The following is a 19,855-nucleotide window of genomic DNA, read 5'->3' as shown; positions in this document are numbered from 1 at the left end:
CCGCGAACACCCACGCGCGTGCCGGCCGTCACGCGCGTGAGTGTTTTCTCTATCATTCGCGTACGGAAGCAAGGAGACATACCCTCCCTGCATATAATAAATATTATATGCAGAGAGGTTCCATTAACTTCCGTGTAAAAATCCCACGATGATTGGTCCCTCGGTCACCTAACCTGAAACAGAATAAAATAAAGCAAGAAATAAGTAAAGTGCAAAAATTAAAAAGTTAATAATAAAAATTAAATATAAAAACAAAATTATATGCAAAATTAAATACAAAAATATATTTATATTCAAAAACTTCCCTGTAAAAATTTAATTTCGCGATGATCGGTCTCTCGATCACCTAACCTGAAACAGAATAAAATAAAGCAAGAAATAAATAAAGTGCAAAAATTAAAATGTTAATAACAAAAATTAAATATAAGTACAAAAATTAAAAAGTTAGTAATAATTAAATATAAGAGCAAAAATTAAAAAGATAATAAAAATTAAATATAAGAGCAAAAATTATCTGCAAAATTAAATGCAAAAAGATATTTATATTCAAAAACTTCCCTGTAAAAATTTAATTTCACGATGATCGGTCCCTCGATGATCTAACCTGTAACAGAGAAACAGATATAATATTTGTCTATGTGCGCGTGAGAAAAATAGAATTCAGAATGATGAATGTGTATCTCGAAGAGCGGTTCATTCGAAAATCAGAATACAATAATTGAATCTAACTTTTCCTTAGTGAAAGAACGAACCCGCCTAAGGCCCACACCCGAGGGCCCCTCCCAAGGGTCCCACCCGAGAGAAGATAGAGGAGTTAATCAACAATTTAATCAACTATTTAAAATAATTGTTTAATTTAAAGTGTGCAGCTATACGCTCGGTGATAGTGCAATCCCGTTAGGTATTCTACCTGTAAAAGTAAGTAAAGAATATGCTATGTATTTAAATGTTCTTATCTCATTCCCATGTGCACTTTCAGTGGTCCTCACAATTGCCATATTTTATACGTTTCGAAATTATTAATTTAATACAAAACTTAACTTTATAAAACTAAAATTACGGATTTAATTGAATTTTAGGAAAGAAAAATGCGAAAAATTTATTACTTGATTTTAATAATAAAAATGTATAAAATATGTAAAAATTCTATTCGCGGACGCGTGGCAATGTGAGATGGGAGACGGAATGTTACGTAGTCTCAGTTTCTAAAAATAATATTATCATTATATAAGAGCATTTTGAGTGACAACATGGTATAATGAAAGTATGATTAAGAGCCATTCTCGAAATGTTCTGTCGAACCTTCGAAAATAACTCAATAATCTAATAGTTGCCCTCTTGAGCCACAATATGTGGGGGCCTCTTCGGCATATAGCCTCTTCTTTGCTTCGTGCCCTAACCACAACCATAGAACGCATTCGATAACTATCGTCAGTACTAAAGAACTACAACCGATCATTTTCTAAGACATAGAAAAAAACTAATGAATCTAAAGCAACTCTAAACCAAACCTGAAACGAAAAATCGAGAAAGCATCGGAAGGGAAACGAGAATTAATATATTAATTGCTGAAAATCCTAAGCTAAAAATTGATTAACATATTCTATGTTCTACGCGTTGTGATTCTACAAGTCTCTTTATCTTTTATCAATGACTCTACTCTACTTTATTCTTTCAAAAGCAATGACTCTATTGAGACTTTTCTTTTATTAACACAATTTCTTAATCTTTATTAAAAATGTTATGAAAAGTCATTGGATGCTCCTTCTTACAAACAATTACTCTAATTATTACAAAATAAATTATATAATTTCGTTTGTAATCCAGAGACTATCCATCGCGAATGTTTTCTTGCTTATTCATTATTAAAATTCGCGAATATCGCGATACTTTACTATTTTCGCGAGAGAAAGTTATTTCAAAATGCATTTAAATATTCGAAATTTCAAATAATTATAATTAACGCGTTTAAGCAAGAAGACTCTATCCTGATCTAATAAATAAATCAAAAAATAACGAACCATTCACGAGTAAATCTCCGAAGAAGTTTACTCGTGGTCACTCATTGCTCTTCTACTAATTAATTACAACCAATCACTCGTGCCGATTCGGACCTTTCGTCCTCGGCATGATTGAGTGATAGGAGGAATTTAAAAATTAACTTACTACTTTAGAAGTTCTGCGACGGCTCCAAAACACTGCACCGCGACTTAGGTCGAAATTGAGGGTGGATGATTCGTAGTTGGTTGAAAATGAGGTAGGTCGACATCGAAGTTGGTCGAGATCCTCTTCGGTGATGCACTGACTCTAATTCGCGGTAGATATTTATTAACGAACGGACACTGAATTTATTTCGCGAAACTCTATTATATATTATAAGAACAGTCTGTGCGACTGTTAGAAAAACAAAAACTTTTACGAACAAACACTGACTCTAACGACTGCATTGCGCGCAGTCTTTGCAAAAACACTTATGGTTTAAGTCGCGAAACGCGAACGAACAAACACTGATTCTACATCGCGATAAATTTATTTTAGCGATGCTAACACTCGATTACATCATTGCAACGCGCGCGACTGCAAAGAGGTTCTGAAACAAAAATACAAATGAAATAATTAGTGTCATTGTTATATTGAAAACTGTATAAACCATTCAAGAAATATGTGATAGAGAAATATACTTACTTTAAGTTTTCGTTAATATTCATGGCATTCTGGAAAACTGTCAAAGCCGGTCTCCTTGTATCTCTTCACGAGTAGCAGAATATCCTCACCACACCGTTTGATTCTAAAACGATACAAATCATATAGATTGTTGAATAGATGAGTGATCGGCTAATATACTTACCCCTTCTCCTTTACTTGTGGAGCGTGCGTACTGCGAGTTTTCAAATGTGAATGGTGGAAATTCGTGGCATAACTGGACCAACTGTCAACAGCGGCCGCCTTATATCACTTCACGGGTGGCAGAGTATCCCCACCATACCATCTGATTCTAAACAGATACAAATCGTATAGATTATTGAATGAATGAGTGATCGACTAACGCACTTACATTACCCCTTCTCTTTGATTGCGGAGCATGCGTACAGCGAGTATTCAAATGTGAATGGTGGAAATTCGTGACATGACTGGACCCTCTGTCAAAGGCGGCCGCCTTATATCCCTTCCGAGTGGTAGTGCATCCCCACCACACCATCTGATTCTAAAACAGATACAAATCGTATAGATTATTGAATAAACGAGTGATCGACGAACGAGTGGTCGACATTGAGCGTGGATGATTCGTAATTGGTTGAAAATGAAGTAGGTCGACATCGAAGTTGGTCGAGATCCTCTTCAATGATGCACCGACTCTAAATTTCAAAGTCCTCTCGAAGATAGACTGTCAACGTCCTCCGAAAGTGCAAAGTCGAAGTCTAAAACAAAAGAAATCGTATAGAATTTCGAAAATTAGAGATAAAAAATATACTTGCGTAAACTCTTCGATAATACTCGCTATAGTGGCATCCTGCGAACATTTCTAAGTTCCCTCGTCGAAGTCCAAAGCACAACTGAACTAGGAACTATAAAGGTCGGTCAAAGACTCGACATTGTTGTCAATTTACGAAGAAAGCTATCCTCACTTTATAATTTAATTTGAAAATAAAATAATTTTCTGTTATTGAAAAAACATTCATATATACAGCCATTTGCCCGATAGTACTTGCGCTATATGGTTATATATACAATTTCGTTATAGATATTAGATAACATATATAACATAATTAGATAACATATATAATTTGTTTATAGGTTTTAGAAATAATTTTTTGATATATCCAAATTATTTATCTGTCGAAATATAACTACCAATTTCAAATTTAATTAATACAACGTTAATTGAACTTTGAGAGAAGAGAGATTTTGGATAAATACAGAAGTATGCAGCCATTCGCCCGGTAGTACTTGCGCGATATATGTATATATATACAATTTCGATATAGATATTAGATACTATATATAATCTAGTTATAGAATTATGATATAATTTAGAAAAAGATTTCCATATATCGCAAGTACTACCGACCCAGGTCCCACCGCTTGGAGGTTGCTGCATCTGAGGACCCGCGAGCTAACGGGGACTCTACTCTAAAATCCGCGTTCGAGATGCCTTTCCGCTTCGGGAGCTTCAGATTTCTCAGCAAACTGGAGATGTGTAAAACCCCGCTTACAGATCGCTCCACCGTCCACACCGTCGGCTTCAGACATCTCGAGACACGACCGGTCGTGTCTATATTTCGATCTCAAAATCAAAACGTAGTCCTCGGTAGGACTTAATCTCGCGTTCGCGAACACCCACGCGTGTGCCGGCCGTCACACGCGTGAGTGTTTTCCCTATCATTCGCGTACGGAAGCAAGGAGACATACCCTCCCTGCATATAATAAATATTATATGCAGAGAGGTTCCATTAACTTCCGTGTAAAAATCCCACGATGATTGGTCCCTCGGTCACCTAACCTGAAACAGAATAAAATAAAGCAATAAATAAATAAAGAGCAAATATTAAAAGATAATAAATATTAAATATAAATGCAAAAATTAAAAAGTTAATAATAAAAATTAAATATAAGTACAAAAATTAAAAAGTTAGTAATAATTAAATAGAAGAGCAAAAATTAAAAAGATAATAAAAATTAAATATAAGAGCAAAAATTATCTGCAAAATTAAATGCAAAAAGATATTTATATTCAAAAACTTCCCTGTAAAAATTTAATTTCACGATGATCGGTCCCTCGATGATCGCTTCCTCGACGACCTAATCTGAAACAGAAAAAGAATAAAATAAAAGATGAGAAAAAAATAAAGAGAATGAAGAATTGAAAAAGAATAAAAGAAACCGAGATTATTTGCGTAAATGCGCGTGAGACAAGTATAATTCCAAACTATTTGTGAAAAATCAGAGTACCATAATTGAGTTCGATTTTCCCTAGCGAAAGAACGAAACCCGCCTAAGGCCCACACCCGAGGGCCCCTCCCAAGGGTCCCACCCGAAATTAATAATTAATAAAAGTTAATAAGTGTAATTAATATAATAAATAAAAATATATAATTAATAAAAGTAAATAAGAATAAATAAAAATGTCAGCAAACAGAAATGCGATAGAAAAGTTTTCTGTGCGTTTTCTTAAATAATTAATTTATAATTTTAATATGTTCAATTTATTTATCTGTCTAAATATAACTAACAATATAAAATGTAATTGATTTTACGTTTACTTTAAATTAAACAGAAGAGAGATTTTTGAAAAACATTGAAATATGCAGCTATCCGCTCGGTAGTACTTGCGTTATATGATTATTTATACAATTTCCTTAAAGATTTTAGTTAACATATAATTTAATTATAAATTTTAGAAATAATTTAGATACAGATTTGAATATATCGCAAGTACTACCGACTAGATAAAAATATATAATTATAAAGTATATAATCAATATAATAGATAAAGTATATAATTGTCAAAAGTCTATAATTAATAAAAGTATATAAGTAACGAAAGTAAAGAAGGATAAATAGGAATGACAGAGAACATAAGTGCGACAGAAAAGTTTTCTGTATTCGTGATGCGTTTTCGTATTAATTTTATAACTTTATTAATTTAGAATTTTAATATATTCAATCTATGTATCTGTTAAAGTATGATTAGCAATATGAAATGTAATTGATTTAAATTATTTTAATTGAAATTTGACAGAAAAGAGATTTTGGAAAAAGATTGAAATATGCAGCCATCCGCCCGGTAGTACTTGCGCTATAGGATTATATTAGTTACAAACTTTAGATAACATGTATAATTTAATTATAGATTTTATAAATAATTTAGACATAGATTTCACTATATCGCAAGTACTACCGACCCAGGTCCTACCGCTTGGAGGTTGCTGCATCTGAGGACCCACGGGCTAACGGGGACTCTACTCTAAAATTCGCGTTCGAGATGTCTTTCCGCTTCGGGAGTTTCGGGCTTATCGGAAAAGTGGAGATGAACGAGACCCTGCTGATGGAAAACACCACCGTCCACACCGTCAGCTTCAGACATCTCGAGACACGACCGGTCGTGTCTATATTTCGATTTCAAAATCAAAACGTAGTCCTCGGTAGGACTTATAATCTCGCGATCGCGAACATTCATACGCGTGACGATCGGCACGCGCGTGAATGTTATCCCTATCATTCGCGTACGGAAGCAAGGAGACATACCCTCCCTGCATATAATAAATATTATATGCAGCGAGGTTCCATTAACTTCCGTGTAAAAATCCCACGGTGATCGGTACCTCGATGATTTAGAAACAGAAAAAGAGAAAGAGTAAAAGAGTAAAAGAGTAAAAGCATATGAGATTAAGAAAAACAACAAGAGAAAAAGAAAGAAAGAAACCGGGAATATATGAGCGAATGCGCGAGAGAAAGATAGAATTTAGAACGAGAGATGAATATCTTAAAGATCGCTTCATCCGAGAAAAATCTAAGTACCAAAGTCTAAGTACCAAAATCAAGTACCAAAATCGAAAGAAAGTAGAATAATTAATCTCGGATAATTGCATAAATTATTATATATGTGTTTCAATAAATAGAAATATATATACATAGAATGGATAGAAATACATGTAATAAATATAATAAGTATGCTTATACGTAAAGAAAAATGTATAATATTTCAAGAAATAAATTTCACGATGACCATTCCATCGATGATTTATCCCTCGATGATCTATCTCTCGATGATCCATTCCTCGATGATCTGAAACAGAAAAAAGATTAAAAGAAAAGTAAAAGAAGAAAAAGAACAGAAAGAAAAGGAGAAGAAAATATAATGAGGAAAGAGTTTCTTTGCAAGATACTTAGAAAGTAGCCCGCCTAAAGGCCCACACCCGAGGGCCCCTCCCAAGGGTCCCACCCGAGAGAAATTTCAGAAATTAAACTGTAACGATTAATTTAGAATAGTTTGAAGTTGAAACTATTATATACAGTCTTTCGCATTATAAGTAATCCAGTCATTTCATCATACGTGTATATATATATATATGTATATTACTTACGAAAACTATAATTTTGAATTTACTTTAATTTAAATTTACAAGAGAAAATCAACTTTAGAAAGATAATTTTAGAAAAGAAAATGTAAAGAAAAGAAAAATTTACAGCTCGACTTTAATAAGAAAAACGAATAATATGTGTAATAAATCCGTTCGTGTACTCGTGCCAATGTGAGATCGGAGACGGAGTGTTATGTCGTCCGAGTTTCTGAAATCAAAATTGTTATTACATAAGAGCATTTTGAGTGACCACATAGTAAAATTAAAATATGACTAGGAGCCATTTTCGAAGTGTTCTGACGAACCTTCGAAAATAACTCAATAGTCTAACAGATGCAATCTTGAGCCACAATCTGTGTGGGCCTCTTCGACACTTAGCCTCTTCTTTGCTTCTTGCATTAACTACTATAGAACATTCGATAACAACCATTAACTTCCCTTATTCTAACACGTACACGAAAACTAATAAATCTAACGAAACTCGAAAACCATGTAGAAATGAAAAATCGAAATTGACTAGTGATCACTCAATGCTCTTTTATTTAATAATTACAACCAATCACTCGTGCCGATTCAGACCTTTCGTCCTCGACATGATTGAGTGATCGGAGGGATTTAAAAATTAACTCACTACTTAAGAAGTTCTGCGATGGCTCCAAAACACTGGACCGCGACTTAGGTCGAAATTGAGGGTGGATGATTCGTAGTTGGTTGAAAATGAGGTAGGTCGACATCGAAGTTGGTCGAGATCCTCTTCGGTGATGCACTGACTCTAATTCGCGGTAGTTATTTATTAACGAACGGTCACTGAATTTATTTCACGAAACTCTACTATATATTATAAATACAGTCTGTGCGACTGTTAAAAAAGCAAAAAACTACGCGAACAAACACTGACTCTAAGAACTGCATTGCGCGCAGTCCATACAAAAACACTTATAGTTTAACTCGCGAACCGCGAACGCACAAACGCTGCTTCTACTTCGCGATATTTTTATTTTAGCGATGCTAACACTCGATTACATCATTACAAGGTGCGCGACTGCAACGAGGTTCTGAAACAAAAATACAAAGGAAATAATTAGTGTCACTGTTATATTGAAAACAGTATAAATCATTCGAGACATATGTGATAGAAAAATATATTTACTTTAAGTCTTCGTTGAAACTTGTACACGAAACCGCGTACTGCGGGATCGGCGATGCGTGCTCGTCAAAATTGAAAGTATATATGGCCCACGGACTGTCAATCGTCCTATATATGCCTTTCTTGTCAACACGGGAGGGGAAAATGCCCCCACTTCTCCACATCGATCTGAAACAGAAAATATCACGTAAAATACTGAAAGAATTAGTGATATACTTACAAAAACCTTCGGTATTACTTGCGGAAACCGCGTGCTGCGGCATCGGCGATGCGTGCTCATCGAAATTGTAAGTAGATATGAATTAGGGACCGTCAGTCGTCCTATATATACCTTTCTTGTCAACACAGGAGGGGGAGTGCTCCCACTTCTCCATTTCGATCTGGAACAAAGTATATCGAGTAGAATATTGCAAGAATTAGTGATCTACTTACGATACCCCTTCCTTACATCCTGCGGAAACCGCGCGCTGCGAAATCCGCGATGCATACTCATCAAAATTGTAAGTAGATATCAACCAGGGACCATCAGTCGTCCTATATATTCCTTTCTTGTCAACACGGGAGGGGAAACTGCCCCCACTTCTCCATATCGATCTGAAACAGAAAATATCACGTAAAATACTGAAAGAATTAGTGATGTACTTACAAAAACCTTCGGTACTACTTGCGGAAACCGCGTGCTGCGGAATCCGCGATGCGTATTCATCAAAATTGTAAGTAGATATGGACCAGGGACCGTCAGTCGTCCTATATATGCCTTTCTTGTCAACCAGGGGGGGGGGGAGTGCTCCCACTTCTCCATATCGATCTGAAACAGAAAATATCACGTAAAATACTGAAAGAATTAGTGACGTACTTACAAAAATCTTCGATACTACTTGCGGAAACCGTGCGCTGCGGAATCCGCGATCCACACTCCTCGAAATTGTAAGTAGATATGGACCAGGGACCGTCAATCGTCCTATATATACCTTTCTTGTCAACACGGGGGGGGGGGAGTGCTCCCACTTCTCCATTTCGATCTGAAACAAAGTATATCGAGTAGAATATCGATAGAATGAGTGATGTACTTATAAAACCCTTCGGTACTACTTGCGGAAACCGTGCGCTGCGGAATCCGCGATCCACACTCCTCGAAATTGTAAGTAGATATGGACCAGGGACCGTCAGTCGTCCTATATATGCCTTTCTTGTCAACACGGGGGGGGGAGTGCTCCCACTTCTCCATTTTGATCTGGAACAAAGTATATCGAGTAGAATATCGATAGAATGAGTGATGTACTTATAAAACCCTTCGGTACTACTTGCGGAAACCGTGCGCTGCGGAATCCACGATCCATACTCCTCGAAATTGTAAGTAGATATGGACCAGGGACCGTCAGTCGTCCTATATATACCTTTCTTGTCAACACGGGGGGGGGGAGTGCCCCACTTCTCCATATCGATCTGAAACAGAAAATATCACGTAAAATACTGAAAGAATTAGTGATGTACTTACAAAAACCTTCGGTACTACTTGCGGAAACCGCGTGCTGCGGAATCCGCGATGCGTATTCATCAAAATTGTAAGTAGATATGGACCAGGGACCGTCAGTCGTCCTATATATACCTTTCTTGTCAACACGGGGGAGGGAGTGCTCCCACTTCTCCATTTCGATCTGAAACAAAGTATATCGAGTAGAATATCGATAGAATGAGTGATGTACTTATAAAACCCTTCGGTACTACTTGCGGAAACCGTGCGCTGCGGAATCCGCGATCCATACTCCTCGAAATTGTAAGTAGATATGAAGCAGGGACCGTCAGTCGTCCTATATATGCCTTTCTTGTCAACACGGGGGGGGGGGGAGTGCTCCCACTTCTCCATTTCGATCTGGAACAAAGTATATCGAGTAGAATATCGATAGAATGAGTGATGTACTTATAAAACCCTTCGGTACTACTTGCGGAAACCGCGTGCTGCGGAATCCGCGATGCGTATTCATCGAAATTGTAAGTAGATATGGACCAGAGATTGTCAGTCGTCCTATATATGCCTTTCTGGTCGCCACGGGGGGGGGGGGGTGTGGAGTACTCCTACTTCTACATTTCATCTTGAAATAGAAAATTTCGCGTAGAATATTAAAGAATTAGTGTTGTACTTACGTTGACCCTTTGTTACTACTTGCGGAAACCACGTCCTGTAGGAACGATATTCGTAGTCGTGGCAATTGCTTGCATGATTATATCCACTGTCAAAGTAGGCCCACTTATATAGCCGTCATTAATGGAAGAATACCCTTACTACACCACTTTGTTCTACAATAAAACAAATCGTATAGTATATTGAAGGGATGAGTGATGTCGCACATGGTCAAGTACAACGAGATCAAAACTTTTATCTATTGAATTTTTAAATCATGTTTATTTTAAGTTTGTCGCGTTTTCGAATCTGTGAAATGTTTATATAAATGTCGTATTGTTGAAACATTAATTTACCTAACTTCGCGCTCGTTTCCAATTGTTTAAACAATTTAAAAATAATATAAATTTTGATTTATTTAATTTTATCCCCGAGGAATGATACTGCTTCGATCTTTACTCGTTGAAATCCCAAAGAAAACTAACTCGATAACAAATACAGCGAAAAGTTTGTATTTACTCACGTTGTATATAGTATCGTACCTTGCATTTTACTCCATGTATCTTCTAGTGATTATTATTATTTAAATCATTTCGCTTGTTATTGTTCGTTCCATCGTTTCTTCGAATATACGATATAATAATAAGAGATATAAAAGAGGTTAGATAAAATCTTGGTTATGTTTTCTTTTCGATCGACGTTTACGCGACGTTAGTAGTGCGACTAAAATAAAAATTTAATATTTTATTCCTGAGAAATAATTATTTAAGGATAATAGGATAACGAGGTTCTATTGACGATAATTTACATCGATGATTTTCTACGTCGATAAAATCGGTCTTAAAGGATAATTCGTATTACGGATTAGAATATTTCTTAACTTACTTATAATTTGAACAAATTGAATAATTATTCTGAAATTGATCAAAGATATAATTATTCATTCGTAAATTTACAAGCAAATGAGATTACATTGATCGAGCGAATACAAACTTTGTAAGAACTCGTACAAAATGAAATCATAAGATTCAAAACTCTAGTAATAACGATCAAAGAAAATGTTTAATTATTGGTCAACGTAGTTTCTCTAATCAGCGGTAGAGGGAACTCGATTCGTGCCAAGTGCGACACAAAATAACGACAAAAGAACGGAAAATAATAATTAATGTGTGCCGTAGTTAGTTGAAGTTCGAAATTTATATGTTCTGAAATATCAAATTGATATAAAATATCATGGTAAAAAAGAAATGTTATTCCTCGTTCGATAATTTGCCCACATAGTTCCGGGAACACGAAGTAGGTAGCGCTTGATGTATTCGTCAAATAGTACAGGTCGGTAAAAAGAATAATTTTGCCGCTGTTTTCAAATTCTATTAAATTAGTCGAGAAGGAAAGGGAAAAATTAATGGGCGAACTTAACTCGATATTATTTCGTACAACGTTATTGATTTTAAATCGTTTCCTTCGAAGAAAAATAAATTGAATTTTCTTTCGCTAGTACGTTATTTCGTGAAAGGAAAAATACGATTTTCGAGGCACGGCGATCGAAAAATCAGCAAATCGTAGATAACGTCGACGTAATCGTTTTATAACGTTTGCGAGATAAAAGATTAAATAGAGAACTAAAAGGAAATAAAGGTAAATACTGGCGCGTGCTACTATTCCAAGAGTTCTATTTAATCAAACGGGAATAGTTCGAGCAAACACTCTGACAGACTGACTGTATGCTTAAATTTAAGAATTTATATTACGCTAGTTCGATTGATAATCTAATAAATCAAATATTCAAAGAAAACAATAGCAAAAAGCATAGAGAAAAGGAATCGCAATCGAGTTAAAGCCTTGCTATATCGGGGACCTCGACTGTCTCGGTACAACCGATCGAAAGAAAAAAAACAATAGCTTTGACTCTTTCCCCTTCTTCCTTTTTTTTTTTATCTTTTTTTATCTTTTTCTCCTTTCATCCTCTACGTAAGTATAATAAGCGGTGAACAGCGGACCAAAAGATTTCTTTTTTTATCGTCCATTAACTTTCCAATTACCGTCCAATCTGTTCCACAAAATTATAAGAATCGAACTGCCTCGAACAATATCTGGGAAAAAATAATATCGTCATTTTATATCGGCGGGCTACACTTTTTCCAATTTAATAACGTCACGGAATCGATCGAAGAAACGAAAACTATTCTGTGTTAAGATGATTCGATCGACGAGATCGACGCTTCTTTGTACTTGATGGATTACTCTTCCTTTACGATTTTTCTCGTGATCGTTTATTAAAATGACGGTACAAGGCCAAGTACGCAAGGAAATCGATATTTCTGTCTAAATTGACTCGTTCCCATTTTCTGACATTAAGAACTTTATAACACGTATCAACGTAAAACATAAAACGTAAGCTATGATACATAAGGAAATTCCATTAATCATAGTCGATCATCAACTTCGTCTACATTTTTCGTGAGACGATTTTTATTATTAGACATTATCGTAAGACGTAAGCAAAACGTGAACGGTGAAAGATTCTTTACGTTTTACGTCTTACTTATCTTACTTATCCTAATTCCAAATGTATATTTTTTGCAAGTAATTGTAATAAGTATTTCTTTCGACTTTCTATTTTTTCTTTATGACTACTCTCTCTTTCTTTTTCTCTCGTTGTGCGTTTTGCATGTCTTTTTTTTTCTTATCGACGCTTAGTTCAATCAATCGACGCTCAAAATCGTGTTCAATCGATCACTTCTGTTTGAGAAACAATCAATATCAATAACGGACAGCTTAGTATCGATAAAACGATCTTGTGAATTATCAAAGTGAAATGACCGCGAACGAATTATTACATCGGAACGATAACTGTTGCGTTAAAGTAATCGAATGGTGTCAGCCAAATGACGAATGTCTTCGTCAGAAACATCAAATAATTCTAAAGGAAACTTCATTACCACTGTAATAATCACGCTTTTTTGGTTAACAATGTCTCTCGATCTAGCGAACACTGATTGTATGTCATTGTATCGCTAAAATTATCTCGTTAAAATTTAACCCGTCGTAAGTCGAGGTATTCAGAGATATTCAAAGTCGGAAAGACCGACTTCGTCGTGTAAATAGATGCAATAAATTTTCTAATGAATTTCGCAATAAACGTGTGAAAAATTTGAAGAACCTTTTTCCCCAAGGAGCTCTACTCGACGACAGGTGTGTCAAATTCGAAAAAGAGAAGGAAACGATGAAAAAGTTAAAACGAACTAAAGCAGATATTTTTCATTTCGATCGAACAAATTTAATTACGACTTTTCTGCAAACGTATCGCCGAACTTTTCGAATAAAGAGAAAGAGAGGAAGGGAGAGAGAGAGAGAGAGAGAGAGAGAGAGAGAGAGAGAAATCACATATATAAGAAAAAATAATTCGGAACAGGTCTCTTACGGAAAAATAATATAAGAATGAAAGAAAGAGCGAAAGATGGATACATAAATAGATAGACAGACACATAAATAGATAGCTAGATAGTTAGATAGATAGATAGATAGATAGATAGATAGATAGATAGATAGATAGATAGATAGATAGATAGATAGATAGATAGAGAAAAAGGGGGAGAGAGAGAAAGAGAGAGAGAGAGAGAGAGATCTGCGCGCGTACAACGAGTCGTTAAACACGCATGTGCAAAAGCACGCTAGAAGGCGGTCCAGTTATCTACGCGATACAGCCTCGTACGGACGTACGAAGAAATTTTCATCTCGTGTGACGCGAGAAAGAGAGAGAAAGAGAGAGAGAGAGAGAGAGAGAGAGATCGACAATTTTTGGCGCGAGATCGATATAAAGAAATACGCGAAAATCGACAGGTAAAAGAAGAGGAAGGAGACGAGATCGAAGGATCATCTCGACGGTGGATCCAGAGAAGATAGATCACAACGCACCGACGGCAACGTCAACGACTATTTTTTCGGCGGTAACCAGCGATAAGTATAATAACGAAGCTGGCACTCTCCAATATGTCCCTGTTCGCGTGTTGTACACGTCCGGTAAGTTCTTTTCCTTTGATATATCTATCATTATTCATAATTTAGATTTTATTGTATATATATATGTATATATTGTGTATGTACATGTACATGTATATGTATATATATACACGCATATGTACTCTTTTCATTTTCTCTATTCTAAATACGATACACATAAATATAATTCACATCACAGACAAAGATGGGAATAAAAAACGAAAAAGTACACAACTATTCTCTTTTTAGTTTTACAAGTTCCAATTGTTTTCTTTTCTTTCTTTCTTTCTTTCTTTTTTGGTCAACTTTCTCATTCTAATAAAAGAAAAAATGTCGAAGAAGATCGACTTCGACGTAAATTTTTTATTTAATCTTTCTTTCCCTTTCTCTCGCAGTTTCTTTTTTTCTTCTTTTCTTTTCCTATTCGACCTGTTTCCTTCCCTTCTTTCTTTTTCTTTTTTCCCCGATTAAAGAGTTCTCGCGAGAGGTCGAACTCGCTACCGGCGCGAGATTTCATTTTTGCGAGGACAGAAACTGGAAGAGACAGAGACAGAGACAGAGACAGAGAAAGAGAGAGAGAGAGAGAGAGAGAGAGAAAAGTGAAAAACCGGCATCGATCGAGGCACGATGTCGCGACAGAGCTAAATACACAAACAGAAAGCGAGAGAGAGAGAGAGAGAAAGAGAGAAAATTCTCTCGTTCTCTCTCCGAAGCGTTCATGCCGGATGTTCACAAGCGGATGTTGCGAGATTAACAACTCTTCCGATCGTATTTTCGTCGAACTAAATTATTGAAACATGGCGAGATCGTCAGATTGCTGCAAAAGAAAAAGAGAAAAAGAACATGAGAACGAAACGAAGAGAAAAGAGAAAAAATAAATGATTAGAAAATAGGTGCAAAGAAAATGCAAAATAAAAAAGAAAAGAAAGAAGAACTGTATGGAAGCAATCGGACAAATCGGAAAAATTGCACGATTTATAAAAATTTCCCGCCATTTTTCGCGACTCGATTGCATTCGTGAATTATTTCGTTACTTTCCTGATCGAGTGGCCTTACTTCGCGAATAGATCTCTTTGCTATTGATCCTTTTCCTCTTTAATTTGCGTCATCATTTCTTTTTTTTTTTTTTTTTCAAGCAATCTCTGCGTCGCACGGAGAAAATCATTCGCGGATAATTCTCCCTTTATTTTTTTCCATTTAGCATTTTCCTTCGTGAAATTTGTTAAATTATCCGTCGTTATTCACGTTCTTTATTTATCTAACTAAATACATCTATAAAACGTGAAAAAATATGATGAATAAAAAATATCCCACGCATTAATCGTAATTGCGTGAAAAGATGGATTTAAAAAATACAAAAAAAGGACAAAGAAAAGAGAAAAAAAAAAGATATACATCTCGCTTCGGTATGAATATATGCGTATATACATGTAATTTAATCATATTAGAACGTCCATGTAATAAATCGAAATCGTTCGCGCGTGACGATCTCGCACGAGATCGATCTATCGATTATGCGATTTAAAAGCGTACATACAAAGCTAAAGACATTAGACAAAGAGAGAGAGAGAGAGAGAGAGAGAGAGAGAGAGAGAGAGAGAGAGAGAGAGAGAGAGAGACAGATAGACAGACAGATAGATAGATAGAGAGAGAGAGAGAGAGAGAGAGAGACTCGAAGATCGTTAATATGCACATGTATTGTGAACGTGTGTGAGTATATAGTTCGTACATCTATACATACATACGTACGTACGTACGTACATATATACGTACATCTATATATACTTACATATATATTACGTACGTGTTCGAGCAAAATGAGACGTCACCTCAAGGGGATGACGAGCAATTGTGAATTTTGGCAAGTCAGTGGAACGTTCCGATCTTGTTGACAGAGTTGATGAATGCTCCACCATTCGAGATAACCTTTTATATGCTTAGATTACCCTATGTGATATGTGGGTGTGATTTTCCCTCTTTATCTCTATCTCTATCTCTATTTTACTCTCCCTCATTCGTTCTCTTTGTCTCATTCTCTCTTTCTCTTTCTCTCTCATTCTGTCGTTCCCTTCGAGGGCAATATTCCTATTTTTCAAATATTTCCTGAAATTTAGCGAAAATATCTGTACATCTTCGTACGGTCTATCAAAAATCGTAATCCATTCAAGGAGAAAATAAAAATGGATGTCACTGTTTTAGGATCGAAACGAAATATGATACGACGTTTTATCATCGTGCATTACGATTTTTTCCCTCGAGATTTTTCTTTTTTTTTTTTTCTTTTTGCTTCGTTTACAGATATAGATCATCTTATAATACGAAAATCTCTTTGTTTAACACGAAAATCTCTATACTTACGTGATATTTTTCGAATGAATATCAAAGGATAATGAAAGCGTGTGGAAAAATTTTAATATAGCCGCTTAAGAATATTAGAAAGAGATATTCTATGTTTTTTAAAAAGATTTGTAATAGCTGGTAAAAATTTGTCAGAATGAACATAAACATTTGTATACAATTATATAATATATATGCACGTGATTCATAAATTTTGTTGCAAGACGAGTGAAAAAATACAAAGTTTCTCCCATTAAGAGATCACGGCACTTTTTTCAGTATCGTGTGTTAGACAAAAGAAAGGAAAGGGAAAAATTAAAAACAGGAAAAAATACAGAAATGAATAAAAAATAAAGAAGAATGAAACGGCTCGATGAAAAGAAGTTAATAAAATTTTTATCAAAGTACCGACGCCGTACCACCTAAGTTTTTTTTTCTTTTTTTCATTGTTGTTTTTCTCTCCGTTTTTTTTTCTTTCTTTCTTTCTTCTTTTCGACCTGCTGTTCCAACGCATGCACCACAACGAAAACTGCATAATTTCTCGGCGTCGTTATCGACCGTCATTTTAACGAGATACCTCCATTGATTAAGTTCGGAAAAATCGTCCATCACCGCAAACGATAAACAAAGTAGGAGGGACAGAGAGAGAGAGAGAGAGAGAGAGAGAGAGAGAGAGACATGACCTCGTTTTATATGTTGGAATTTTTATTTTTTTTTTTTTTTTAGTTTGTTTTGCTTTCTCATCAACGAAAAATTAAACGAGAGAATCAAACGAGACAAAATTTCTTGGATATACGTTATTGATCAAAATTTCTTAAAGGATTATGTTTGAATTACTTTCGAAAATTGCTCGTAATGAAAGTATTGGAAATAATCTTACATCTAAAAATAACGACATCACGTGACGATCGTATATCAAAAAGGGAAACGTGCTGGCCCGTTAAGATTAGATCGGATCAACATATATCTTATTATCGGTCTTATAGTCAAAGAGAGACAGGGATACAGAGATATAGAGATACAGAAAGAGAGAGAGAAAGAGAGAGAGAGAGAGACCCTTTCTTTTTTTTTTTCTTCAGTTTCTTTTATACCTTCTGTGCCGAACTCGACCCTCTGAACGATAAATCTAATTCGTTGGTTCGATAGTAAGCCTCGTATTTTCCTGAGTTTATTTTCGCGCTGTTATATACGTAGGAAAACTCAGATTCAAATTCGATTGAAAATGTCACAGAGGAACCAACGAGGAGAAGAAGATCATTTCTTATCCGACTTAGATCTTCAATCGGCAAACTTTCCATCTTGATTTTCAATCGAACACTTTCTGAAATTCTTCGAAATTTATATAAAAATCTTATTCGATTTACATATGAATTTTTTATACGAACGAATGTGTTATGAAAGTTCAACCTATAAAAATAACGTAGAAAAATTATTTACTTGTTTTGTTATTCTTGTTAAACGTAAATCTATATGATTTATTAAATATTACATTAAATATTAATACTTTCCTATATATATATATATATATATATATATATATATATATATATATATATATATATCTATATATAGATAGATCTTTTACAAAGAAAAGTAGAATATTTATATTAACGATAAAGATGTCCACGTCGTAATTATTTTTGCAAGGGATGTAAGAATAAGACAGAAACGTTCGAGTAAGTAGAAAAGGCAATATCTAAATGTCACAAAAGACGTTGATACGATTTACCACAGAGAGAGAGAGAGAGAGAGAGAGAGAGAGACAGGAGAGGATCCGTGGCTCTGAAACGTGCAAGATCGACTTGTTAACGTCAGTGTGCTTTGGTAACTGCACACACACATGGATACGTGCTTTACCACATAACCGAGGGACCAATTTCGAAGGCGTGTTACACGTTTACCTATTCGATTGATGCATAATTATCCTCTCAACTAACCCAGCAAGGATAACTTTTATTTACATATAAGATAGATCGTTTAAAATATCTTATGGCGTTATTTCGAAAATATTCTAATATGATATTGAAATTAAGAGAAAATGAAATTGTTATTCAAAACGTAAGGGATCACAATTTTACATTTAAATTATAATTATTCAGGAATTAATAATGCAATGAGTCAACATTAAAATGATCTACTGTTGTATTATTTCGAGGGAAAATTAATATTTTATATTGATTGGATTTTGTTATCTATATATTAAATATAACGGGTATTAAGTTTTATCGGATTATTTAAAATATGTATTGCTTCGTGCAAACGTAGAAATTATTTCCTTTTGAAACTTTCTTTTTAACGTATTATATCTTTTTTCAAGACACTTTGAATTTATAAAGGTAGATACGTTTGAAATGAAATAATCCAGTTAAATAAGATCTTCTTTATATAGTCATTTATATATAATACATAACTGTATATATTTATATATATATATGTATCGTTTAAATATACTCGTGGATATTCTTAATAGGTTCTCCCAAAATATCATTGTAATTCATTCTCGAGAATTTAATAAAATAATCAGAACAATCGCTTAAAATATATTCTATCCGCCTGTGGGTGTTTAATATCAAAGAGAGAAAATGCTAAGTTATTTGTCTTCGTTATGATCAAAGAATATAATTTTCCACTTATATCTTTGTCTGTCTGTCTCTCTCTCTCTCTTTCTCTCTCCCTCTCTCTTTCTTTATCTCTCTTTCCCTTTTGCCATTGCCTGTTTCTCAACGACAATCGGCAATAAAAACTTAATTATCCTCGTTTGCTTTTGAAAACTTGTAAAATATTCTGTCGTGGAAGAAGCAAAAATGAAAATCGAGAAGATTCATTTTCAAGCTTAGCAACAATTGCTGGTATTTCCAATTCAATTGTACTATATATATATATGTGTGTGTGTGTGTATGTATATATGTATATGTATATGTACATATAGCAAGATACTTGGAAAATTTGTAATTTAGGTAAAACGCGATCGAGAGTTAAATTGATTGATTTTTCTTTCTGCTGTTAATTTTAAAAATAAAAATAAAAATAAAAATTCATAGAAAGAAAAAATAAATTTAAAGATATGAAAAAAATCAATGTGAAAAAATATACGAGTAATATTAAAAATAACATACACGCATAGATATTTTTTGCGATTATATTTTTATACGGAAAAATTGAGGA

General features: G+C 34.6%; 1 protein-coding gene and 1 long non-coding RNA gene across 4 annotated transcripts in view; one reads left to right on the top strand and one right to left on the bottom strand.

Annotated features, from left to right (window-relative positions):
• Window positions 1-319: 319 nt before the first annotated feature.
• Window positions 320-3,202, bottom strand: LOC127068854 (uncharacterized). Of its 2 annotated transcripts, XR_007783228.1 has the most exons (4): window positions 3,056-3,202; window positions 2,849-2,995; window positions 2,686-2,788; window positions 320-2,590 (listed from the first exon to the last, which is right to left on the bottom strand). It is a non-coding gene; the product is annotated as an uncharacterized LOC127068854 (long non-coding RNA). The 2 variants fall into 2 exon arrangements; XR_007783227.1 differs by having other exon boundaries at window positions 2,849-3,202.
• A 10,826-nt stretch (window positions 3,203-14,028) lies between these two features.
• Window positions 14,029-19,855, top strand: part of LOC127068840 (uncharacterized) — a 33,190-nt gene continuing 27,363 nt past the window's right edge. The window contains exon 1 of one of the 2 annotated variants that reach the window (XR_007783225.1): window positions 14,029-14,374. Coding sequence is in view for 1 of the 2 variants with exons in the window: in XM_051005139.1 (XP_050861096.1) it covers window positions 14,345-14,374 (30 nt within the window). In the remaining variant the exon portion in view is untranslated. The remainder of the gene's footprint in view (window positions 14,375-19,855) is intronic. The other variant, XM_051005139.1, reaches the window with a different exon arrangement.

This window comes from Vespula vulgaris, chromosome 14 (assembly GCF_905475345.1).
Source record: "Vespula vulgaris chromosome 14, iyVesVulg1.1, whole genome shotgun sequence".
Classification (NCBI taxonomy): Eukaryota; Metazoa; Arthropoda; class Insecta; order Hymenoptera; family Vespidae; genus Vespula; species Vespula vulgaris.
This window is presented reverse-complemented; position numbering and strand designations above follow the sequence as displayed.